The sequence below is a fragment of the Hoplias malabaricus genome, chromosome 16 (genome assembly GCF_029633855.1).
Source record: "Hoplias malabaricus isolate fHopMal1 chromosome 16, fHopMal1.hap1, whole genome shotgun sequence".
NCBI classification, from domain to species: domain Eukaryota; kingdom Metazoa; phylum Chordata; class Actinopteri; order Characiformes; family Erythrinidae; genus Hoplias; species Hoplias malabaricus.
The window spans coordinates 10,924,656-10,950,954 of record NC_089815.1 but is presented as its reverse complement, the minus strand read 5'-3'; the positions used below and the strand labels follow the sequence as shown (position 1 = coordinate 10,950,954).

General features: G+C 37.6%; 3 protein-coding genes across 6 annotated transcripts in view; all 3 read left to right on the top strand.

The window, feature by feature from the left end:
• Window positions 1-8,730, top strand: part of scube2 (signal peptide, CUB domain, EGF-like 2) — a 29,788-nt gene extending 21,058 nt beyond the window's left edge. For 2 of the 4 annotated variants that reach the window (XM_066647705.1, XM_066647704.1), the window contains exons 17-23: window positions 2,653-2,823; window positions 3,858-4,025; window positions 4,343-4,504; window positions 5,154-5,351; window positions 6,722-6,874; window positions 7,235-7,314; window positions 7,484-8,730. In XM_066647705.1, the coding sequence (XP_066503802.1) occupies window positions 2,653-2,823; window positions 3,858-4,025; window positions 4,343-4,504; window positions 5,154-5,351; window positions 6,722-6,874; window positions 7,235-7,314; window positions 7,484-7,630 (1,079 nt within the window). In that variant the 3' untranslated portion in view covers window positions 7,631-8,730. The remainder of the gene's footprint in view (window positions 1-2,652; window positions 2,824-3,857; window positions 4,026-4,342; window positions 4,505-5,153; window positions 5,352-6,721; window positions 6,875-7,234; window positions 7,315-7,483) is intronic. The other 2 variants (XM_066647703.1, XM_066647706.1) reach the window with 1 other exon arrangement.
• Window positions 8,731-11,135: 2,405 nt separating this feature from the next.
• Window positions 11,136-16,298, top strand: tmem9b (TMEM9 domain family, member B). The gene is made up of 6 exons (XM_066647831.1): window positions 11,136-11,260; window positions 11,366-11,483; window positions 12,882-12,973; window positions 13,077-13,185; window positions 13,996-14,130; window positions 15,235-16,298. The coding sequence occupies exons 2-6, from the start codon at window positions 11,394-11,396 to the stop codon at window positions 15,388-15,390; spliced, it is 582 nt and encodes a 193-aa protein (XP_066503928.1). The 5' UTR covers window positions 11,136-11,260; window positions 11,366-11,393; the 3' UTR covers window positions 15,391-16,298.
• A 2,108-nt stretch (window positions 16,299-18,406) lies between these two features.
• The window catches only part of dennd2b (DENN domain containing 2B), a 76,492-nt gene continuing 68,599 nt past the window's right edge, over window positions 18,407-26,299 (top strand). The window contains exon 1 of the mRNA XM_066647299.1: window positions 18,407-18,539. The gene's annotated coding sequence lies outside the window, so the exon portion shown is untranslated. The remainder of the gene's footprint in view (window positions 18,540-26,299) is intronic.

Sequence of the window (26,299 nt, the reverse complement as noted above, 5' to 3'; positions counted from 1 at the left end):
AAGAGTCCGGGGGACTTGAATAGAGGTGAAAGGTCCTTTAAACCTCTTTGGGGCCATCAATTCGAGAACTCAATAGAATCACCACTTTGCATTTGAAAGGCTTCAAGGTTTTTTTTTTTTGTTTTTTTTTCTCTCTTGCTCTTATTTTTTCCATCTTCCTCTCTTCCTCTCCTCATCTGGCTCTATCTGCATCAAGTAAAAGCCATGCTGGAACAATACAATGGTTCTTCAGAAGAAACAAACGTCAAACAAATGAGCTGTTTGAGTTACGCTTTCTCTCCAACATTTTTGTTAAACAAGGAATGATTAGGCAATTTGGCTGATGGAGCATAGCTGATGAGAAAATTCCCTTGTGGGACTCCTAGCAAGCAGCCATCCCTTTTTTTAAATTTGTTGCTACTCACAAATAACCGACTAGCTGTAAAGCTACAATTGTCTAGAAATAGGCTGTAGAACCTTATTATAATTTCATGCATAATCTCATAAGATAAAACATTAAATATATTGACTAGATTTACAATATTTTGAGTTAATAAGATGTTGTTTTTTTTTTTCCATAGTAGAGTCAGCTTAGCCCAGCATGTGCAAAACACATTGGATGACTTTACCATAAATTACTCTGTATAATTTCGCTTTTACAAAGCAAACATTAAAAAGTCTTTGCTGGCCTCCCTGTAATCAGTCTTTATGGGTTCTTCTGAGGTAAGGGGGCCAAAGATTGCCTTGGAGCATGTGTTTTGCTAAGGTGCGGGTGCTTATGATGGGATTGTGTATATGTGTTAGGCTTTTTTTTTTTTTTTTTGACTAGGCAGCTGTGAAGAAGCTTAGCTTTCCTGTTTGTTTGCCTTTGGCATAGTGGTTTAAAGATGATTTCTGATGTCATTTTTAGGCTGTTTAAAACCAGGGTTCACACAAAAATTAAATGTACACATTTTCCCCATTATTCTGAATATGCTCAAAGAGCCAGAACGTATTTGGTGTCTGATTTTTGTTTAATAATTTAACAACAATATGGAACCTAACTGTTGCATACATCCTTCAAGCCAGGCCTATATCATCACACATTTCCCTCAAACCACACAGATGTTATGAAATCTAAAATTGTCTCATTTATGTGGTGTATGACACCATACTATTGAACCAAATGTAGACTTGAACATAATTCAGACGCGAAAGTGGCTAAGGCTCTATTTTTATGCTAGTTAATTTTTTCCTGAACTGATTTTTGGTCATTCATGGTGGTAAGTTATATTACTGTTACAAAAAAGTAGTATATTGTAAGGCAAAATAATACCTAAACAGGGAATACTTTTTCAAAATTACCACTATTTAACCAATATCAGCATTACAAAACAAAAATATTACTGCTGGCAAAGCACGCAGGAATTTTATCCCGTTAAACACTAATTAATTACTTTACCAAATTTAGACACACCCTCCCATAATTTACTATTTTAACAGAGGTTATTGAAATATTAGCAGTTATTTTTAGCTATTGTGAAAGTGTTCATTTTATGCTGAAGTATGTATGAAATATCATAGTGATATACTATGTTATACTATAGTTGTTCTATAAACTTGTGTCGCAGGGCAACACACAATCACACCTACGGACACTTGAGTCGTCAATCCATCTACCAACCTGTGTTATTGTACTGTGGGAGGAAACCGGAGCACCCGGAGGAAACCCACAGACACAGGGAGAACACACCAAACTCCACACAGAGAGTCATCCGGAGCGGGACTCGAACCCACAGTGACTGCGACACTACCTGCTGCACCACCGTGCCACCATATTGAGATATTATTCATTTATTCATTGTCTGAAACCGCTTATCCAGTTCAGGGTCGCAGTGGGTCCAGGGGTGTATTTGGAATCACTGTGCACAAGGCAGGAACACACCATGGAAGGGGCGCCAGTCCTTCCAGGGTGACACACACACACACATTCACTCAAACACTTTTGAGTCGTCAAAACCACCGGAGCACCCGGAGAAATCTCACCCACAACCTTCAGGTCTCTGGAGTAGTTTGACTGCGCCACTGTGCCACCCCTACTTTAGAGATTATTAAAATAAATATTATTCCATTATTTTGATTTTACATGGGTTGTTATTATTTTTTGCATTTAAATTTCTTTTATTAAAAGCTTCAGTCTTAAATAATCACAATTATTTGCAACAAATTGTGCGACAAATTCATTAATTTTTTGTATTCAGCCCAAAAAAAAAATACATGCGTGTGTGTTCACTGGTGGGTTTGGACATTACATAAAACAGCTATTGTAGAAATTACCCCCTGGTTCCTATCATCACCACAGTAAAGGACATCTCCACAGTGGCACATTTCATATATCAGGCAATTCAGTTCACTTGGTTTTCATCTCAGGGAATGACGTATACCATTTGGAAGAAAAAAGACCCGGTGGATTTTCCCCTTGTGGTTTGCAGTTTATAAGCTTCCATTATTCTGATAGTTCTGTAGCCCCAAGCAAAACTAAAGAAGCAAACACTTAATACGTCTTTATTAATTGCCCTTGGTGTAATGGGAGATTGCATAGATTTGACATTTTGTCATTACCTTAATGTGGGCCCAGATAAACATGTTAATGCAGTTTGTGTTCAGTTACGTCCCTGTGTTTCTTCCTTCTAGTGAGTTGCAGTGTTGGAACTTACTATGACACAGAGCAAAGGAGGTGTGTCTCCTGTCCTGTCGGGACATACCAAGAGGAAGAAGGACAGTTGTCATGTGAGGTGTGCCCAGGGCCTGAGGGACGGCACACACACAGAATGGCAGGAGCCCGGAGCATTGTGGAGTGTGGAGGTGAGGAATCTCAAGAGGTCCCCATTGTAAAGAGTAATGAAAGAGAGCTTTCATTATTAATATATTTTTTAGTTTCTCCTAGACACACACAAAAAAGATTGAGATTAGCTGATGTCTTCTGGTGCTCAGATATTGCACCTGAGAGTCTGAGGCTCTTATGTGTCCTTTAAAGATATAGTAAAGTCTCACACTATGCTCAGATTTGCTGAGATATCACTGGTGTTAACTAAAACACAAGATCTCAACCATTTCAAATCCTACACTAAGCACCTTCTCTGTTTTAATGCTGTAAATATCTTTTATCGGTTTATCACTAAGGAGTTTTAGAAGAATTAAGCATTAAGATGTTCCTCTGGGTCTCTTTGAACAGACAAGTTAGTAATCTTTTTTTTTATTTTCACCCAGACGCACCCTCTCATTGAGTTCTTTTTTGCTCTTGAATCATTTGAACTGCTGGCAACCCAGCTGTTTGTGCATTTCGGCTTTATCCAAGCATCATTATCTTTTATAGCTTGTTCTATCTGTCTTTTTCTCCTATCCCCTGGAAGTGTTTATATGAATCACATCCTGCTTTTTGTCTAAGTGGGGAATGAGTAGGAAGCTTACCTGTGCTGATTAAAATCTCTCGAGCAGATGCTGTGGGGTGGGTTTGCGATACAGAGGAATCTTGAGAATACTCTCACTGCTGTTCCTTTGGGCCTCACAAAAGACACCCCAGTCGGCCTTGTGTGAAGAGCAAAATGCGCCGCCATGTTTCTATTCGACAACACACGGTTATCACACTCAGTTAGTCACTAAGGCCCACATCTAATCTCCTGCTTTCTCCTGATAGACACAACAAAAGAGGCTATCAGGGCTGTCTCAGTGGCAGCCAGTTTGTTGATGTCACTCAGGGGATGTGGAAAGGCCTGTGCGGTCCAAGATAATGAACTTGCATTACATCACGTTAACCTGCTTTCTTTCAGAGTAGGGGTGGAGGAGATACATGGACCGACTCTGGCATTTTAACTTTTTGGGGTTTGTTTTGCTCGTAGGCCAGTGTTCTCCTGGGCAGTTCTCTCATGATGGGTTTGTGCCGTGTCGACCCTGCCCCCGAGGGACCTACCAGCCAGAAACGGGTCGCATGTTCTGCTTTCCTTGTGGTGGGAACCTCATAACCAGATATGATGGTGCAGTGTCCTTTCAAGCCTGCGAGACCAAAGGTGAAAATGGCATGCTTTTAGATGTGGTTAGATTGTGTGTAGTCCTACATAAGTGTATAGAGCAAAACAATAGTCTTAGACGTGATGTCAATGTATTGGGCAGATCATTTGGTCTGACAGCACAGTGAAGTCCTTTTACTTAATAAATTTATTTAAAGTAATTAAATGTAATAATTAAACGATGATTTAGCTTGCCAAGACATCATTTTGTAGATTAGTGCTACATTTCATTCTTCACATTAAATAAAAAGTACACTGCCTGCTGATATTCTCTGTGGGATACAAATAGCAAATGCTCCATGTTCTCTCCCCCGCAGTGCAATGTTCTCCGGGTCACTACTACAACACCAGCACTCACCGCTGCATCCGCTGCCCTCTGGGAACGTACCAGGTGGAGTTCGGGCAGAACTACTGTGTGTCCTGCCCTGGAAACACGACCACTGACTTTGATGGATCAACCAACATAACACAGTGCAAAAGTAAGCGACAGGATAAAGTGTCTCTGTTTGCACAGACAGGACAATTGCATTGTAAATACAAAATGACAGATTTAAAAGAGAATGAAAAATATTCATTCATTGTCTGTAACAGCTTATCCAGTTCAGGGTCGCGGTGGGTCCGGAACCTACCCAGAATCACCCTGGAGGGCACACCAGTCCTTCACAGGGCGACACACACACCCACATTCACTTACACCAAACATGTGTTTTCGGACTGTGGGAGGAAACCCACGTGGACACAGGGAGAACACAACAAAATCCTCACAGACAGTCACCCGGAGCAGAACCCACAACCTCCAGGTCCCTGTGTGTGTGACCCGGAGGAAAAATGATGTTTAATATCACTAACAATTACAGTTATCTAAAATGCATAATACATAATGTATATGTCATACATTGTCAGAAACATAATTCGGAAATCTATTTGAGATTACCAAAATATAGCACTGCAAGTCGTCATAAATGACATTTTACATTCTTTACATTTTAACATTTAACATCTATTAAAAAAAATAACAAATTTTAGCAATGTCAAGACATTTGTTTTGCAATGATTTTCTTGGCTCTACTGGTCAGTTAGCTTTTTCCTCTTGTAAATCTTTGAAACATCTTTATCACTGTATCTCAGACAGACACTGTGGAGGGGAGCTGGGAGATTTCACAGGCTTCATCGAGTCACCCAACTACCCTGGCGACTACCCAGCCAACATCGAGTGCACTTGGATCATCAATCCGCCGCCCAAGCGGAGGATCCTCATCGTGGTCCCTGAGATCTTCCTCCCCATGGAAGATGAGTGTGGAGATTACTTAGTCATGCGCAAGAGCTGTAAGTGAAATGTAGAGTGATCCATATCAAGTGATTTTTGTCATTTCTCAATATAAATTGGTACAAAATGTTCTTCAGGCCCATGGTGAAACACACAACAGCACGTTACACAGGAACTATGCAAAGTACATTAAAGTGTACAAGTGCAGAATATTCAATAAATTAATCATCCAGTAAACACAGAGGAGACCAAATACAAGAGCTAGTACTGTCACAAAGTATCTTTACAGATAGCCTTAAGAGAGCAAGCCCAGGTGACAATGGCAAGGAATAACCCCCTCAGAGCATGAGGAAGAAACCTTGAGAGGAGCCAAGACTCGAAATGGGGATATCATCCCCTCTGGTTGACACAGAAGCAAAAAGCATTGTTGAAGAAAGGGCAGTATATAAACAAGGAGCAGCATGATTGAAGACTTATGTTGATCCAGTGAGTGTACAGTAATCTTATAGCATCATGTATTGAGTGGGTTAAGAGCTGTTTTGATAAAGTGAGGCAGGCAAACAATGATCAGTTCTAATAAAAGTAAAAGCCCAGTCTCCTCAGTCAGTGGATATAGAGGTAAGACATTTTTGGGCTCCCAAAGCCTGAGGCTTGCTAAACAGGGTGTGTGGGGCATGCAGCTGCTGTCTGGTGGTGAAAGCTGGCTGAACATCAGGCAGACAGGGACACTCAAGTCCGGACAATTAGCCTCCAGCGTCAGCTCAGGCAGGATGAGCAGTTGTTCTGCCTAGCAGAGAAACATAACTCAAAAAAGTGATCCAGAAAAAGCTTCCTGAGGAATGAGCACACTTCTGCCTCACCCTCAACAAATCTGTTCTTAATACACTTCAACATGAAATAAGTATTATAGGTATATTTAAAATATTGTAAACAGTTACATTTTGTTTGTATTAATCAATATTTCTTTAAAAAAACAATTTCACATTTCTATGGATATTAAAATTTCACTAGATTAAACAACATTAACCATGTAAAAATGCATAATAATAGGTTGAATAATCTTATATTCTTACAACAACATCTTGATTACAATATTAGATACATTGACTAGGTTTAGACAGATTAACTTGACAAATATAATTTTTTTGCATTACATATACAGTTGGGCATTGCATGTGGATGAGGTGTAGCATATATACTGTGTACAAGCAGCATCATATACATAACAGCACTACAGTAAACTTTAGTTTTTCGACTGTAATTGTACAGATAGGCCGAGGTAGCTCACTCATCTAGCACAGACGTTTGCTGAATCCCAGCCAAGAATTTTGAGGGAGGGAGTAGAATATGTAAGCATGCGCTACACTTGGAATACACCACTGAGAGTTTGAGTTTATGTGAGAACAACTTGTTGTTTTATGCTCAACAGCTCTGCCAAATTCAGTGACGACATACGAGACGTGTCAGACATACGAGCGACCAATTGCCTTCACCTCACGCTCCAAAAAACTGTGGATTCAGTTCAGGTCCAACGAAGGGAACAGTAGAAAAGGCTTCCAGGTGCCTTACGTAACATATGACGGTAAGAATTAGGCAGAAAAAGGAATTAACAAAAAATGTTGTAGGAGCATTAAAGTGGCCAAAATGTGCAGCACTAATACAGCAAGTTAATTCTGTTTTAGTTGATACATAAGTCATATCTGAGTATCAGGAGATTTTCATTAAAACAATGTCACTTTATTTTACTTGATACATTAGATGAAGGTGAAGTAGACAAAGTACAGAGACAATTGCCTTAGTTGTACATTTTTGCCACTCTTAACAACGTTTGAATGCATCGCTTTGACTCAAGCTGTTTGACCTCAGCTATTTCCTTTGTGATGCAGAAGCTTAAATGGTACTTTGTAATTGTTTCAATTTTTTTTTTTTTCTTCTTCTTCAGAGGACTACCAGGAGCTCATTGAGGACATAGTCAGGGATGGAAGACTATATGCTTCTGAGAACCATCAGGAAATTCTAAAGGTTTGATGGAGTTTTGTGTACATTTCTAAGAGACACTACTTGGTAAAGGATTGACTCATTGTGTTTTCTTACCACCTTGTGGTTATAAGTAGTAATACACATGTTCTGTGGTGGAAAATACACATAATTGCAATTTAATATTAAATGTCTGATCTTTTTTCCCCTTCAGGATAAAAAACTTATGAAGTGTTTATTTGATGTTCTTGCTCATCCACAAAACTTCTTCAATTACACTGCCCAAGAGTCCAGAGAAATGTTCCCAAAGTCATTCATCCGATTCCTGCGCTCCAAAGTTCTGAGATTTTTGCGTCCATAGAAATAACCTGCAGAGGACTGTTTTCGGAGTTATGAGATTTGGCACTCTGTACAGCCAGTGAAAAATGAACCTGGAAAGAATGCTACAATCCCAAATGGCTTTGGCTGTATGAAGACTGGAATGTATATATAGATGTCCGACAAACAAAAGTAACTGGGGCCCAAAGAGATTCCAGTGGGTTGTTTTATCCACAAGGAAATGAACTATACTTCAGCTAAATGAACAGTAGCTGCCATCCCTGGATACAGAAGCCATCCCTGTGTATCTCACAAGCCTGTTTACATGGGTGTGAGAAAAAATAGACTAATGAAATTTTTAAATGCTCTTTTGGACATTTCTTCAGATGTAAAATTCTTCTCATCACCACACTGTCATGTTAAAACCATTCCTGTGCTGTTTTCTACTTTGCATACCTGCTGTTGCCATGTATAGTAAATGCCAGTCAAGTTGGTATAGAAAAATAAATTAGGTCTTGTATGTTGACTGGTTTTTAAGATGAGATATTGTATATGGATTATATATAGTACATATTTCCTTATTTTTAATCTTCAAAGCACTACTATCGATGTAGTGGGAGGTAAAGCATTTATGATTTTAATGTGTTGTATATTATGTACAGGTATTAGATTCAATTAAACTCTCCTGGTGGTGTTTTTTATATGGTGGCCTACTGCGTGCCTGGTAGGGGATTTCTATGCTTCAATTGCCTTGCAGTAATAAACTTTTTAAAGTATGTACATATATTTCCAGTGTTCGTTGTTGAATAACTTCTTTAACAGGAGCATGACATTGTGCTCAAGGACCTTATTATAATATTCAGGACATTATTCCCGGTCATGTGTTACACTTAGTCTTGGGCCAAACAGCAGTACAAGGGGGGGTACAGCCATTGCAACCAAGCCTGCCTTTTAGTCTAGACTAGCCTAGAGAACTGGGATGGGATAATGGCATGATGCTGACACCGGAAACCAGGATTCATTTTTCATTGACAAAATGAAAGATACATTCTGAGAATTCCATGGTATCTTTTAGTTGTATGTAACAGAGCTAGGACTACTTATACATTTAATGTTATAGATATTACATTAAAGTATATTTTTGTCTGTACATCTAACATGTACATAAATAAAAACAAACTCAATGTTTCATTCTATATTATGCTGTAATAAACATTAAGATAATTTCATATTATTTCAGTTACAGTACTACATTACAAATACATTTGATTTCAATTTCATATAGTCACACAGCTCCAGGGGCCTGGAGGTTGTGGGTTCGATTCCTGCTCCGGGGTGACTGACTGTGAGGAGTTGGTGTGTTCTCCCGGTGTCCGCGTGGGTTTCCTCCGGGTGCTCCGGTTTCCTCCCACAGTCCAAAAAAAAAAAAAAAAAAACAACACACGTTGGTAGGTGGATTGGCGACTCAAAAGTGTCCGTAGGTGTGACTGAATAAGTGTGTGTGTCTCTGTGTTGCCCTGTGAAGGACCGGCGCCCCCTCCAGAGTGTATTCCTGCCTTGCGCCCAATGATTCCAGGTAGGCTCTGGACCCACCGCGACCCTGAACTGGATAAGCGCTTACAGAGAATGAATGAATGAATTAAGTTGTATAGCGCATTTTACAACGGATGTTGACATAAAGCAGCTTCACAGAATTCCAATAAAGACAAAGTTTTGACATGAAATGTAAAGAATGTAAAAACCCTCAGGAGAGCAAGCCAGGGGTGACAGTGGCAAGGTGTGAGACAATGTTTTATGAAATAATTTGAGATAATCACATTTTTATAGGTTCGTATATGTAAAAATCTATGTATAATGTGTCCGTTAATTTAAGTAAAAAAATGTAATAAAAATAATATAGTTCACATTCACAGGTACTATCACCAGCATGAGCCAGGGCGACCTCCAGTGGCCAAGTGGCTGAACCACAACAACAAAACTGCCACTCTGTCTCTGACTGCAATGTTCTTCACATTTTCCAGTTTATTTTACTAATTAAAAAAGGAAATTAAATAATTTGAATGTGAAACTTGCCAGTTTTGGTAGAAAACTATATATATATATATATATATATATATATATAATTTTTTTTTAAACAAAAATTCGTTTTCACATTTTGAACTTTCAGTGGAATCTAAATGTATAAACATTTAGTATGAAGTGATATACTGATGCATCTCAATAAATTAGAATGTCATCAAAAAGTAATTCAATTCAATAAGTGAAACTTATGTAGACTAAGTAGATTAATTACAAACAGATTGATCTATATCAAGCATTTATTTATTTGAATGTTGATGATTATGGCTTACAGCCAGTGAAAACCCAAAAGTCATTATCTCAGGAAATAAGAATATTATATAAGACCAATTTTAAAAATAATTTTATTACAGAAATGTTGGCCTACTGAAAAGTATGTATAGTATATCCACTCAATACTTGGTCTGGGCTCTTTTTGCATGAATTACTGCATTGATGCGGCATGGCATGGAGGCGATCAGCCTGTGGCACTGCTGAGGTGTTATGGAAGCCCAGGTTGCTTTGATAGCGGCCTTCAGGTCGTCAGCATTGTTGGGTCTGGTGTCTCTCATGTTCCTCTTCACAAAACCCCATAGAGGGTCAGGCGAGTTTGCTGGTTAATCAGGCACAGGAATACTGTGGTTATTAAACCTGGTACTTTTGGCAGTATGGACAGGTGCCAAGTCATGCTGGAAATGAAATCCACATCTCCATAAAACTCGTCAGCAGAGGGAAGCATACAGTGCTCTAAAATTTCCTTTTAGATGGCTGCGCTGATTTTGAACTTGATATAACACAGTAGACGAACACCAGCAGATGACTTGGCTCCCAAACCATTATGTGAAAACTTCATACTAGACTCAAGCAGCTTGGATTGTGTGCCTCTCCACTCTTCTTCCAGACTCTGGGACCTTGATTTCCTAATGAAATGCAAAATTTACTTTCATCTAAAAACAAGACTTTTATATAAATGAGCAACAAGCCAGTCCCTTTTCTCCTTGGCAAGGTAAGATACTTCTGCCATTGTCTCTGGGTCATGAGTGGCTTGACAACAGTAATACGACAGTTGTATGCATCTGTTATCCCTGTTGCTTGTGCACCTTTTCTACCACATTTTCCTTCCACTAAATTTTCCATCAATATATGAGTTTCACATTTAGAATTTAATTACTGAAATAAATGAGCTTTTTGATGATATTCTAATTTATTGAAATACACCTGTATTTTCTCCCACAAATAAATAAAAAATAATCCAGTTTAAGAAAAAAAAACTCTGAAAACAGCAGCTTTTTATTGTGAAAAATAATTTCCACACAGTTTGAAAAGCAGACCAAGCTTCTTTAACTTTGAAGAAACGGGGGCTAACAGATTATGTAGAGCATTTGATGGATTAAAGTCTAAAATTATATGTTTACAAACTGCACCTGGTAAATTCAGCTTAAATTTATAAACAAGAAGATCGTTTTAATGTTTTGACTGGTGTATAAGCTACAATAACTGTAACTTGACGATGTTTAGCCATTCTGTGTGTTATTAGCTACATTCCTGTGTTGCGCCTATGGTTCCTAGTGCCTTGTTTCCGCCGGGAGGGAGTGTTGAGTACAGACTGATGACGGTCAGCTGATATTTTGCGGAAGAATAGCTCCAGAAATCTCTTGTTTGTTTGTAGTTGGATCTAAAGCTTACCTTTATATTAAAGCCCTGTTTCCTCTGTCTTTAGGTTTCATTTCACTGCGTTTAACGGCAGAATGTCTCCACGGTGTTTAAGGCTCGCCGGCGGTGTTTTGACGACGATGTGTTTTCTTCTGATGCTGTCAGCACAAATATCAGAGGCTAAGGTAATTCTCTCTGAATTTTGTATAGTTTTTAGATATTACAGCGATGTGGATTGATTCCAGCACGAATCTGAGGCCGTCTTGTGTGTGTATTTGTTGCTTTTAGCGAGGCTATCTTGCTTAACGTGATCCACATGAGAAAATGTAACACTGAAGCTAACGTAAGCCACTGGGCTGCGTTCTAAACCGCACACCACTGGACTCCACACACCGCCCTACACAATGCAACAAATGTCAAATACCGTGTTTACAAACTCTGCAGGATGCTTCTGTGCTGTTTTGGACGCAACCAAAAGTAATATTAACTCTAATCATCTAGATTTCCTTTTTATGTGAATATAGTTTTTATGCCACTGTTTATCTAATATATAGACAGATTATTCTTGTCGTATTTGTCAGGCAAAATGTTGTTTGACCAATGACTCTTAATATCCTACACGTATTGTGCATTAAACACACTCACTGTCCACTCTATTAGACACATGTAACGTGTTGTTCCTCCTTGTAAATACAAAGTCAGGACAGTAGCTCATCCACTGCTGCACAGATTGATATTGATCCTCTACACCAGGGGTGGGCAATCTTATCCACAAAAGGCTGGCGTGACTGCTGAATTTTAGTTAATTCAGGCCAGAGCACGTCTGATTTCACTCTTTTAATTAGTTGGTCTCAGTAAAACAACTGATTATGTGACCTCCTGGTTGTTTGGAACAAAAACAGCAGCCACACCGGCCCTTTGCGGATAAGATTGCCCACCCCTGCTCTACATCTTGGTCAGTGGTAATTAGATGCTGATCCATTCTTTCCAGTGCAAAACACACACACACACACACACACACACACACACACGCACACAACCTGTAAGTGTCATTGTAGTGTTGAGAACGGTCCTCTGCCCAAATCGTACGCGCTTTACTGTGGTGTTGTGGAGGTCCTAACTATTTTTGGGTGTGTTAACAAAGTATTCAGAGCAACAGATGGACTACAGTCTCTTATTGTAGTGCTACAAAAGGCACTTGTAACAAATGTAAATGTATTATAATGTGTGACATTTTTTGGGTTTGGTTTTTTGTGCACTTATAAATTAAAGAACAATAACTGTAAATGTAAGTGTTAAAAAATCTCATGTAAATTCACATAATACAAACCTCATGTTTGTTTGTTTATTTATTTATTTATTTATTTATATACAGGACTTCATTATCTTCTTAAACCCTTAACAAAAAATATGATGTGTATTATGTAATAGAGAATGTTTTCTTTTGTCATATTTCCCACTCCACTACCCGCACTTGAAGTAAAACTTTTTTTTTTTTTAAAGCCAATGACTGTCTGTGACTCCAGATTCCTTTCCAACCAATCCTGTTGTTCCTGTATAATATTTGTATTTTCAATTTGCAGAAATCGGAGGATATCCGGTGTAAATGTATCTGCCCACCTTACAAAGAGGTCGAAGGACAGATCTACAATCAAAATGTTTCACTGAAGGATTGGTAATTAATTAACAGCACTCTAAAATTATTCATGTTGCTCAGTTAAATTTTTAATTTTACAAATTGTGTATAACATTTAGCCAATTAATTTCTATATACATAGCAACTGCCTTCATGTTGTGGAGCCCATGCCAGTTGAAGGGAAAGATGTAGAAGCTTACTGTTTGCGCTGTGAATGCAAGTATGAAGAGAGAAGTTCTGGAACCATTAAAGTAAGTTTTCTGCCTTTGGTTTAATTGTTTTGTTGTACATTCATTTGTGGCAGTAGCAAAATGCATGAACATGACTCAAGAAGTTTCCACTGCAACATGCAAATGGTAGAGTTAGGCTTTAGCATAAATAACATACTCCATGGAACAAACCAGCCTTGCCTTCTTAACAGTTTGGGATAGTCATGGTGGAACTGAAGTTGTGATCTGGGGAATGTTTTCTTGCAACAAATTAGTAGCTTTAATAACAACTGAGCATTTTTTCAAAGCCACAGTGTTGCATATTTTGGTTGATCATCTGCAGAGTACAGGATTATATGTATCCCTTTTTTGCTTACAGTTGACATTTCATCTTGTGAGGTTATGTCCAGCTTAAAACTGTAACTTCTCACAAAACAAAATTCACCCCCAATATGCTTCTGTGAACTTGACCTTGATTGTACTGTTTTGGAGGCTTGAATGTACATTGAACAAAATTTCAGCAGTTATTTAATGCAGTGATGTCAACATGGACCAGAAACCATGGATGTGTCCACATCTATGAAGTTGTATAAGGGTGAGCAAAATGTCTGCAAGAGGTGTTGTAGTGTTGAGAGCAGAAATGGGACACATTGCCATGGTGCTACTAGTTACTTGAAATTAGCAGGTGTTCGTCTGCCAGTTGCCTCCTTCCTGCCTAAAGTTTTTTTGAAAACCATAGTATGGTCGCCCTAGATCAGGTGCTCCTGGTAACACAGTGGTTAACGTATAAGCGTCATTCATTTGGCAAAGTACACGTTCAAAAGTGTAAGCAGAGTTGTTTCTGTTTCACAGGCGACTATTATTATTTACCTGACTGTTCTGGGGCTGCTGTTGCTGTACATGGTTTATCTGACCTTGCTAGAGCCCATGCTGAAGAGACGCCTGTTTGGACACTCGCAGCTCATCCAGAGTGAAGATGATGTTGGGGTATGTATGACTGATACTTCTCTTAAACATGCCATCACATTTGAATTGTGGTACTGTTACATCCTATCGCTTAGAATTGTTTTTACCCTACCTGAAAGTGATGCTCTGATTCCTAGAAAAAAGGCATTGAAACTTCACTTTTGGCATCCGGGTTTATTTTACTTACGGTTAATAAATGACTCTGAGCTGATTATTCCAAGCTTTTGTGGACCAAAGAACAATGGCACTTTAAAAAAGGTCATTTTGAAGGTGAACATGTATGAATAGTTGTCACATGCACCACACAGGGTAAAATGCCCACTAGATTGCATTTGGGCTAATGTTAGTGCAGTCTGTACTAATCTAGTTGACTGAAACATCCTCAAAGTCATATAATTTTTCTCATATTAAGAGTCTGTATGTAAAGTTAAGGTTAAATGGGAAACTACCCCCACTCCCTCCACATTGATTTCAATATGGTGCTGTAAAAATGAATAACCCCAGGAGCAAAATGCCCAAACTTTACATAGGGCTCCTTTAATTCAGGAATATTTTCACGTTTTTTATAAGAAGCTAGAGCTGGGCGATATGAGAGCAAATCAGTATCTCGATTAATTGTATGATTATTATGATGAATGAATGATTATATTGTTTTTCTATTCTTGACCCTCATATTTCTGTGGCGAGGCATGTACTGTAAATATACTCCAGTATTAAAGCTGGGATATTTTTTCTAACGTTGCTGGGAACTTGTTCCTCTCTTGTTTTTGAGCACTGTTTATATTTGAGCTGTGATTGAGCTTTGGTTGTTGAAAGTGTTTTTTACTCAGTGTTTACATCTACAGTGACTACAGCTTTGGTGGAGTCGTTTTAAAATGGACAGTACATGAACACAGTGGGGAAATAACAAAAAAAATAAATAAATAAATTGACAACTGATATAGACGAGATTATGAATGTCGATTTCGATTAATTTTCGATTCGTTCCCCAACCCTAAAAGGAGCCTTTATTTATCCACTTTGCAGTAACGATATCATTTATAGCTTTTTGAAGATATATTTTTAAATGTGTTATAAAGTCCTTTAGATAGAAATATAACTTTCATATTTTGTTTGGGTTTCTAGGACCAACAGCCATTTGCTAATGCCCATGACGTGTTATCTCATTCGCGAGCTCGTCCCAATATGCTTAACAAAGTGGAGCATGCTCAGCAGCGCTGGAGGAGGCAGGTCCAGGAACAGCGCAAGTCTGTGTTCGACCGGCATGTGGTGCTCAGTTAAAATGGCTCCCTCTCCTGGACTTTATCAAATGGGGCGCTGTAACTGAGCTCACTTTAACCTCCCCCTACCAGTGCAGGACCCTTCCCTTCTTCAATATACATTCAACTCTCTCTGTGTATCTGAATAGGCTTTTCATGACCATGAGTTGGTGAGCCACAGGTTTATTGTGATGTTTCTTCTATGATAACTGGAGTAATGTTCTGCCATTAGCATTAACATGATTTGATATTCTTTTTACATATTAGAGGAGAACATTTGCATGAAATGATGTCCTCTATTGACAGACAAAGTTTACTACTGATTCAGATCAGTCATGTCTATATATGGAAGGAGAAGTGCCAATTTCTATTCAAGCGGACATGACCCTTTATGCATCTGATTTTTTTTCTTTTCTTTTCTTTTAAATAAACACTTAACAAAATTCTGGTTCCTGGAAAACATGCTTTACATTGCATTTTTTTTTCTTTTTTTTAAATGTAAAATACATTATATGCAAAAGTATTTTCTACTGTCCCTGCTCTCCAAACTTCATACATAAACCTTTTTTAAGCTTGTACATATACAATGATCAAATCATCTCTGTGCTAGTAATAAGTCAATCATTGCTGTTGTTTATTTTCAGGAAAGTAATATCTCCAGGCGTGTGACATTTCATATATTCAGAAGACTAATAATGTTGCAAGTGATGATTTTCTCCATTTGTCTAGCTCATGTAAACTGTGCTCATAATAATTATTAAGGTCAGTATTGCATTCGCAATTTGTTCAAAGGCATTTCTTGCTACGTCAGAATTTAATTTTGCTGGATCATCTTTTGAGATTTCATAGTTTGATGGGAAGCAATGTTTTATGTTGTATCAGTGATACTTTCTAATTTTCAATACAGTTCTGTGTAATTTAAGGAGTTTGGTTGTTCATTTATTTTAACAGCATTACATGTTCAACTGATACTTCAAGCATGAAACTCCAAGAGCTAAGTGGGATTTGCATTAATGTCAAATATAAGAAGAAACATAATCACAATATTTTAGTTTATTTAAACCTCCAACAAGGCACGGTGGCACAGCAGGTAGTGTCACAGTCACACAGCTCCTCCAGGGGCCTGGAGGTTGTGGGTTCGATTCCCGCTCTGGGTGACTGTCTGTGAGAAGTTGGTGTGTTCTCCCGGTGTCCACGTGGGTTTCCTCCGGGTGTTCCGGTTTCCTCCCACAGTCCAAAAAACACACGTAGTAGGTGGATTGGTGACTCAAAAGTGTGTGTGTGTGTGTGTGTGTGTGTGTGTGTGTGTGTGTGTGTGTGTGTGTGTGTGTGTTGCCCTGTGAAGGACTGGCACCCCCTCCAGGGTGTATTCCCGCCTTGCGCCCAAAGATTCCAGGTAGGCTCTGGACCCACCGTGACCCTGAATTGGATAAGCGGTTACAGATAATGAATGAATAAACCTCCAACAAGATGACATTTTTATGTGGAGTAGATTATAAAACTAGAGTTAAGTTTAGCATAGTATCTGGGTTTTGTTTTCTGTAAGTATATTTCATTGTTTTGAAAACTAACACCAAAAATAGTAAATATGGGTAGGAAAGCTGAATAGATGGATAGAAACTACCCCATGTCAAATGTAACATTATTTCAATTAGTGGCTTAAGTGTAAGTCAAACTTTCAGGATGCAGTACTTGGTGCAGCACCAGACTGCTTTGAGTGGCAATGATTTTCCAAATACTCTTGAGTTCATGTGGTTATATCCGTTGTGGACATGCATGAGGGCAACCGTGACCTGGTTGTTAGGGAACTTGGCTTGTAACTGGAATGTGATAAGTTCGATCCCCAGAGCAAGGCCCCTAACCTAAAATTAAAATGATTCTAATTCTAATTTTACAATGTCCCAACTTTCCTGAAAATGGGTTTTGGAAGTTAGATTTAATGTAATATATTTTGAAGGTGACATATGAGATAATCATTTTATTTGCGCATTGTAGTCTTTTTAAAAACATGAGGAAAAATAAGACGTTATGATTTTGTGCTGCATCTTATGTGCAGGAATTTAAGGATCGTCCTGCCCTGGAACTGCATTTATGTAAAAGTGCAAGGACAAGGTTAAATGACTCAAAACAAACAATGGGTGAGGAGAAATAAGTGTGCTGATTAAATATGCAGAAAACCAGAATTAAATAAAAGGGGGAAAAATAAAAAGCAAAAGTGACAGTGGTTTTTTTTTCTCCGTGCTGATGGGTGTTTCGCTTTTGGAGTAAAGTGGCTCATTCTCAACAGGCACATGAAACTGGTCGGTTTGAACAGGGCTGTTTAGACACAGTAAAAAAAAAAGTGCTGTGTTGACATGCTGACCAAAACAGTTCAGGATCACGGTGGGTCCAGAGCCTACCCGGAATCACTGGGCACAAAGTGGGAACACAACCTGGAGGGGGCGCCAGTCCTTCACAGGGTGACACACTCACATTCACACCTATGGACACTTTTGAGCTGCCAATCCACCTACCAACATGTGTTTTGGATCGTGAGAGGAAACCGGAGCATCCTGAAATAAATGTGAAATGAAATGAAAAGTTATAAATATTGCAAAAAGTATTCCAAAAACATTTTTCCTTTTTTAACTACTTTGTTTTGCCAGTGTTCTGAGTTTTCAGGGTTGCCATACATTTTTAACCAAACATTAACATATGCCCGTGATGTGGTTTATATACTAGAAGCTGTATAATGTACGAATTAAACAGAAAATCCGGAGGTAAGCGTTTTTGTTTTAGAAAAAAATAAGAAAAATGTGTTGCTTTAATATTTCATGATTCATGCACAATGAATAAAGACAAAATGTAAAATTACATCTAAACCACAATGGCCGAAGAGGGGAAATTAAGAAGCAAATTAGTGTGATTCTATTGAGTCGGTTCAATCATTAGCAAAACAAGTCGTTTCAATCGGACGTTTTTGGTAAAATGAACAGTTCGAAAGAATCGATTCTGAAAAGTGAATCTTTCCCATCACTAATGTTTTGCTGTGCAGTTGTGGGACTGAGAGTGCAGCACACACGAACACGCGCGCGCGCCTTCCTCTCAAAACTCACCCTCAAATCTTGGACAAGTCGACTATGTGGATAGCTGAGCTCTTTTCCTAGGAGTTCCAGTCAGACATTAGTGAAGGTAAGTTATTTTTCTTCACCAATTTTTCTTTTACTTGTTATTTTAATCCTGCTACTCAAAGGTGCTCGTAAAGCCTTTGAACCCGTTCTCTGCAAAGTTATTTATGGAGTTTCGGAGTCAGTCGTGTGGGTGATGGAGGAGAGATAACTGAGAGAAAGGAATAATATTAATCAGAACAAAATGTGTAGCAATAATTTATAATCAGCCCTGGGTCGTGCACATTTTACATAAGAGGAAAACCAATTTGTTTACTCGCTTTTCCTTAATTCTAATTAATATCGCATTCGAAATTGCTGTTCCACCTTAAAGGCAGACTAGAGCGCAACAGTTGTTTGACGGTCGTATGGAGCCCGAGTGTAACTCTAGCGCGATTTAAGGTCGAAAGGAAAGTTCGAATAAGAAGTTAATAACAAATTAACTCCGTCTTTATCAATAGTGTTTATGACAATGGGTTGCAAGTAAGTATGATTTATATAGTATTAGTTCATTATGACGCATATTTAAAGACAACGTTAATGAACAAACTGTAAAAGTTGATTTGGTGTATAGTCCAATGCATTCATTGCCAAATAATGTTTGGCTGATTGTCTCTACACTAACATTGACTTGCAAATGGTAATGCATCGAACTATTTATATTCTATTTGTATTGATACTTCCATTTGAGTTTATGTGATGAGGATGAATTAAATATAAATATGTTTGATGTGCCTGAACATTTTGTAGATTGTTTTATACTTAGAAAAAAAAAAACGTAAACACTTCTGTAAAAACACCCAATCCTTTGCAGCAGACAGTGGGATCAAAATGTGTAATTATTGCTGTAGGTCATGGGACAACAAAAATAATAACATTGTTTGACTTAATGTAAATTGAGTTGTTATCAAATTAAATTTTATGACACATTGTTCTATACAAACAAGTATTTTCTGACTCTACAAATCTGATCTAGTGATAATCAATGGATAATGATAAGCTGGACCAGATCATACCTCAAATTGTGCTGAATAGTGGGTCTCAGGAGAGGAAACAACACTGGAGTAGGGCTTTTAAAATGGAAGTTGTTTTTTTAGCATTAGTATTATTTTTAATCTATGCACTAGGTTTTACTAGTATCCTGCGTTTGTTGGTATTTGTGGGATATCCGTGGCTGTGGACATAAGTGACGCCAAACAGAAACAAGGGGGCGCTCTTTAACCTTTTATAATATTAAAGAGCGCTCTGATGTTCGGTCGTTATGGATTTATGTGTGTTATGTTATTGTTTGAACGTTCACGACTCCGTTTACATAAAGAGTTCATGATTAAGGCGTAAACGCTTGTTGAAAAACTATGACTTGTTCACTTGTGTTGTCAGTGTGAGCTGAGCGTCTGATTTATGCGTTTTGTAAATGGGTTGACCTCCAGCTAAAACAGCAATTTTCTGTGTTTATTCTTCCTTTATCTCTCTGGTCAACTGAACCACCATCGGGGACTGCAGGCCCCACAGGACTACAGTGTGGGAAATGATTAAAGCAACGTCTCTCTTCCTATCTTTCCTTCACGCCTTCTTTCCTTCTTTATAAGATTTTTCCTCCTTTGTCTCTGGTCATATTTTGACTAATACAATGATGTGTTTTTAATGTTTCTGTCTTATTAGTCTGTTCCTGTCCTTGTGTAGACCACTACTGATGTAATAGTAGTGTTTTAGATTTTCTGACCTTGGGTCCAGAACGTTGCAGGTCATTTTAATCTATTTCCGTGTTGCTTTGCAGGGCTGATCTGTCAAGCCAATCAGGGTTACATTTCATTGTGCTTTTTGTAATTTAGCCATATATTTAACTACCAGCACAGCACAGTATACCTCTATCTCTTGTATAATGTTTGAATCTGTTTCAGAAATAAAAACAAAAGGTGTGTAATCTCTTTCTGCAGGCCCCCTAGTGGCCATTAATCTTCAGACTGGAAATAAATGCTGATATGTGGGTTTAATTCATATAATCTAATTAAAAAACCTTCATTGTTTTATAAAATAAAGTAATTTCATGTTTTCTCTAAATGCATGAAATATTGTGAGTCTGAGTTGAGCTGCTAGTGAGCAATGAGTGGCGAAAGGAAAATTCTAGGATCAAAAAAACCTGCTGTAGAAAGGGAGAGGTCAACAGTAGGTTATTATTTTTTTTTTAAATATAAAACATTGTTTACACTTCCACAAGGAAATGACATTTGGAAGTCCCATGAAATATCCAATAAAATATTTTTGATTCATTCACCACTATATTAGGGCCACACATCAAAAAAGTGATCCAACAAGGTTATTAAATTATAATAATAATTAAAAATTGAACAAGTGATTAATTCCAAAGCAGGCTGAAATGGCATTTTATTGCTACTTTGACCCAAACTTTAAAGTTTCATTTAGCAAAACAATTTTTAATTGAATATAGCACTGTAGAGTAATTTCTGAGTCTCATGGGCAGAGTCTTCACTTCCCCAGCAGCTTACTCAACACTCTTACCATCTATACTGAATCCACAATTGCCTGTAGAGCAGGGTTCTGATTGGAGTATTTAGTGGTAAAGGGAAAGGCAAACTTCCAGGAGCTCTAGAAAAAGACACAGACTTATTAGGTGCCTCTGTGGGTTTCAATGAACATGACTGATGGAGACTTTACACATGTATTCAAGGAAGTGGAATGAGTAAAGCAATGCTGGGATAATGTTTTCCTGTGCCTGAATTGCTTTAACAGGTGTGAAAACTACGCAGCTTTGGACTCAGTGAAAATTGCTTTAACATGGATCAACAGGTCCGACATATAAGTGACGATGAGTTCTGCCAGGTGGTGGATGTTTCTTTACACTCATATTTTCTATACAGTCATGTTGATTTAGTTGTAGAATTACTTTTGTAAGGTCATTGGAAAGTTGAGATACATATTTAATAAGGAAAGAACATTTTTTGCCACTGAATATAGCAAAAAATATAGTAATGTGTTTATTATTTATATATACTTTTAAAATAATGTGCAACACGTTTAATCAAGCATCAGATTGATTTGTGGTCCATGAAAGAACCAGTAAAATAAGTCCCCCATTGGGTTTAGTAAGAAATCTAAACCAAATCTTGGATATCACTATGTGACACTATAGTGATTTTTTGAAAAAATATAGAGCTTATATCCCATATTGATATTTGCCACCATTTGTATAGTCATTAAGTGATATAAATGGAAGTGGGTTTTCTCAGATGATCAGGAATGAAAAAATATTTAAATTTCAGCAAAAATATGTTAGACCCAACGTGTTCAAATTAGGAGTAAATATGTTATTAAAGTATGAATGAGAAAACATTATTTTTTTTGTACAAGCAGTGAAAATCACGTATTGTACCAACGGTCAACTTCCTGTGAGATAAGGAAAGCACAGTGTTGAGATATACGTCAGTGTTCTGCTGTCTGTTCCCGGTCTCAGGGTTGATAGGATGCCCCTGAGGATGCATCCAACACGTGACTCTGAGCCAGTATTTTGAAGTTGAGTGGGAAATAACCCTGTAAGAACTCTAAATATCTAAACTCTAAAACCAGTGGTTCTCAAACTGGGGCCGCACATTCTGGGGCTGGGTTATGGACATGATGTCTACTACAGCCAGTGTGCATCTTTCCATGGACCCTGCTTTTATATTACTAGATGATAGCTTAATTTGTCTTATTAACATGCAAGTACGCACAATTAGGTTAGCTAGAATTTACAGAATGAATGGTTCTCTGCTTGCTTCCCTGTAACTCAATCAGAAAATGGTTAAAATCTCTTCTGGTGACTAAAGTAGTGGTGGCTTGTTGTTGTTATGAGTGGATCAGACACAGCAGTGCTGCTGGAGTTTTAAACACTGTGCCCATTCACTGGCCACTCTATTAGACTCCACTTTTATGTTGGTATATCAAACATGTATATACACATATGCATGTATTTGTATATGTAAATATATGTATTGTTTCTCTAATGAAAAAAAAAATAGTCTATTTGTAACTTTTGTCTATTTTGTCTATTTATAGCACATTGAGAAATTCCTTGTGTGAAAAGCACTTTATATAAATATATATTTAAGAAATTATTTATATTTATTATATTATTATTACTTTTAGAACACCACTCATAATAAAAAAGTTGTTTCCTTCACATCACACCTTACAGATTATGCATACTTCATTTGATAGGGTTGAAGCTAGGGTAATTAATGCATTGTTTATATATTATAGTATATTTATTAGTATCTGAGTAATGATGGACAGACAGAAACAATCCTTATCTTCTAGTTCTAAAACCTCTTTCACTGTTGCAGGCAGGCATGAATAATTTAACTGTGTTTGATCAGCTTTTCTGTTTTTGACAGCATGTGCTTTGTCTGTAATATGGCAGCACACTCTATTTATCTACAGGATTCTCTGGACTCTATCTAGTGTTAAGTTGAAGTGAAGTGCTGATGATGGGAAACAGATGCAGATGTGCTTCCTAGCTGCCCAGAGGAAAATTTTATTGCTCAAAAGTTGCTCACTGAGTCTTAATAGTTATTATTCTAAATTTCCTGACGAGAAATAGCATTAGACAAAATAGGGACACTAGACGTTTCTGGGCAGAATAAAAATGATTATAGTTATTTAAAGCAGGAAAAAGAAGGTTTTCAGCGTTGGATGAGAAATGGTTGAGTTCCTTTTTTTTTAATTCAGCTGCCTATAAACATTATCTTAGAAAATCTGAGCCTAGTGTGAGACTTTACTGAGATCTCTACTAAAACTCCAAAGGAGACATGCAAGATTATTATGTTCCATTTCTCACACTTCAGTCTATGAGAGACTTCAGAAACATTAATGAGTTCTGTTCCTATGAGGGATTTTGTCAGGGTTTATGGGCAATTGCTTCCATCTGTACTCTTACATACCTTGGACTTCAGATCAAAGTACAAAGGCCATAGGTAAAATTAGACAATCATTTTCACCATGAATTGTAGAGTGTGTGAATAAGAACCTGTGCATTTTGACAGGATTGAGGTAGTTTCCTAATTCTGTGGTTCCCCATAGCCATGCTAAGCTTTGATTTGGATAACTCACCATGAGTGCACTGATTTGAAAAAGGCCTGTCTGGCCCAGAAGCAGCCCGCATCCAGCCACATATTTTTGTGCCATGATGATCCTAGCAGGCCTCTGCTCACATGAGAGCTGTTCCGTCTGAGGTTCATTGTTGTAGCTCGCTGGTGCTCTTGGTGTGGGTTGTTCTCAGGTCATGGGATCCGGTTATACACAACTAGAGCATTCTCATAGGGATAGAAGACAGGATAAACACTCTGATCTTACAGTTTTGAAGATGTCAATTTAAATCAAAATCCTGACAGATTGGACACTTTTCTAAGCAGAGAGTTTTATTCATTGTATTTACGTCACTAAACCATGTACGTAATTTCCACAGAACTAAAACACTATGGGAATATGTTCAATAATTGTTCCCTTAAAGAGAATGTCTACAATTATGGAGAAACACTGTTCTATCTGGTTTGTTTACATTCAAAAGCTCCATGTCTTTTAAGGTAAAGTGGTATTTTTGAGAGGAAAAATAAACCAACTGGTTATATGTGACTGAAGTTTAAATTCTTTGCTAGTTGTTATTCACTGTTTGAATGAACACAGAAAGTCATTTGTAACTTGAGCTGTTCATTTTGTAACACTTTTGCCCTGTGTTTACTTTAATGAAGTTAGCGCTCTCCCAAATGTAGAGTCAGTTCAATTTACAGCAAAATAAGCCAATATTAACCAACTATGGAGCAGGAATAGAGCAATATCTTTATCTCAGTTGATGCTTTTTAAAGTTTGAAGCTCTTTACAATGTCTAAAAATTCCATGTTTCTGCCATGAACCGAGAGAGAGAGAGAGAAAGCCTAGCATACTGGACAGAGACTCCTTTTAAAAAAAAAACATTTTCAGACACTGGGGCTTCGTAAACACATTAGATCAGTTTCTAAAAAAGTGTTTTTGGTTAAAATCTTGAACATTACTTTTAAGTACATGAAGGGTAATACATGTCATTGTGAATAGTGATATTGCAGGTTGTTTTGCTGCCAGACATCTCCAGGATCCTGTGGTCCTGGCTTCAGTCATTGCCTCAGGTTACAGCCTATGAGGCGTTTGAAGTTTAATCTCTCTTTCTGCTTGGGTATCCTCTGAATGCTACAGTTTCCTCACACAGTCCAAAAATAAATCCTGATCAGGATGAAGCAGTCACAGAAGTTGAATGAAAGAATGAAATACACTGTACTCAACGTGTAAATTTGCTTATATAGAACAAACACTACTGCTTTAAGTATTCTCAATCCAATCTTTTTTAGGCGTTTAAAAATGACTTCTAGTTTTTCTATTGAGTTTGAGATTCCCAAAGCATGGGAAAATGGGAAAACTATATCATAGAAAGCAGTTACATGAAATTGATATTAATAGTCTGTCTGCTGCCTGAGACACTGAGATAAAACATTGGCCTAAAATGTACTTTCAAAATATGTTCAGGATTGAGTGAAAAATATAGAGGATTTTAAGGGAAAAAGATTAAAATGGCAACTGATTCTCAACCACTGATTTGTACAAAAATTCTGAAAAGTTTGTAATAAATCTTTAAAAAAAGAATTTTATATAATTTTCCCTCTAACTAAGCAGAGACGATTATGCAGCTCGACACATAATTCTGACTCACTACAGCTGATGATTACTCAGAGTGCCGTGTCAAGTGTTGGAAGCTGTAATTGAACAAGTTTGGCTTTAATTGTGAGTGCATAGGAAAGTTCAAACTTCAATTTATCATCAGAGAGTGAAAATTACAGATCTGTGTGGTGCAACACATCTCGGTCTGGAAGCTGTGGTTTGGGTTGAGTCTACTATGGCGTGCGTTTGAGCAGTGTCAGAGTTTGACTGAACTTTTCCATCCAACAGTTGCTATTTGTTGTCAACACAATCAAAGGAAGTTCACCATGTTCTCCACAAGTTTCACTGCTGAAACTGAAGTTATTTATATAGTCAATATATATGAAATATTGATATTTTTAAAATATATATCTGTATGTTTTACAGGATTATTCAACTCATTTTTTTTACGTTTTTACAATTTCATGTAATCTTACAGTGTATTTGTCTTATTCCATTTTCAGTTCATGACTTGTTAATTGAATGTGCACATTAATTTGGAAATCTGGAGACCACTAATCCCCAACCTATTTTTATGGGTTACCTAATTCAGTGAATGTAGGATAAAATGAACCATTCCACTTTTGTTCTGCTTCCATAGAATGCAGGCACATCAGGATTTGCTCCTAGCTGCTCACTCCTGGGCTCTCGTGTGGAACTCAGTTGTGGCTCATTCTCATTTAAAGGAACAGATACTGAACAGGAAACTGTTTAGACAGGAGAAATGTGTTGTTTGATCCTTGTGGTGTTTTGACCAAAGCATGACATAGGCGTTTCAATAAGACTCCAGGGAAATGTGTAAGCTTGTGATGAAGGGAAGAAAAATTCCCCTTTAATTATGTGACACTGCTTTTTGGCTTTTCCAACTTATCTGAGGTCAGAAAAAATATTATAACATATTGTTTATAAAAACAATTACTGAGGTATTTAGATAATAATTTCCATATTACCCATCTTCAAGTACAGCCATAGAATGCAGCCCATGCTTGTGATGATTTCAAGGGTGCTAACACAACATTTGGTTACCCACAGCTCTCTGCACATACAAAACACAACAACAAAAAT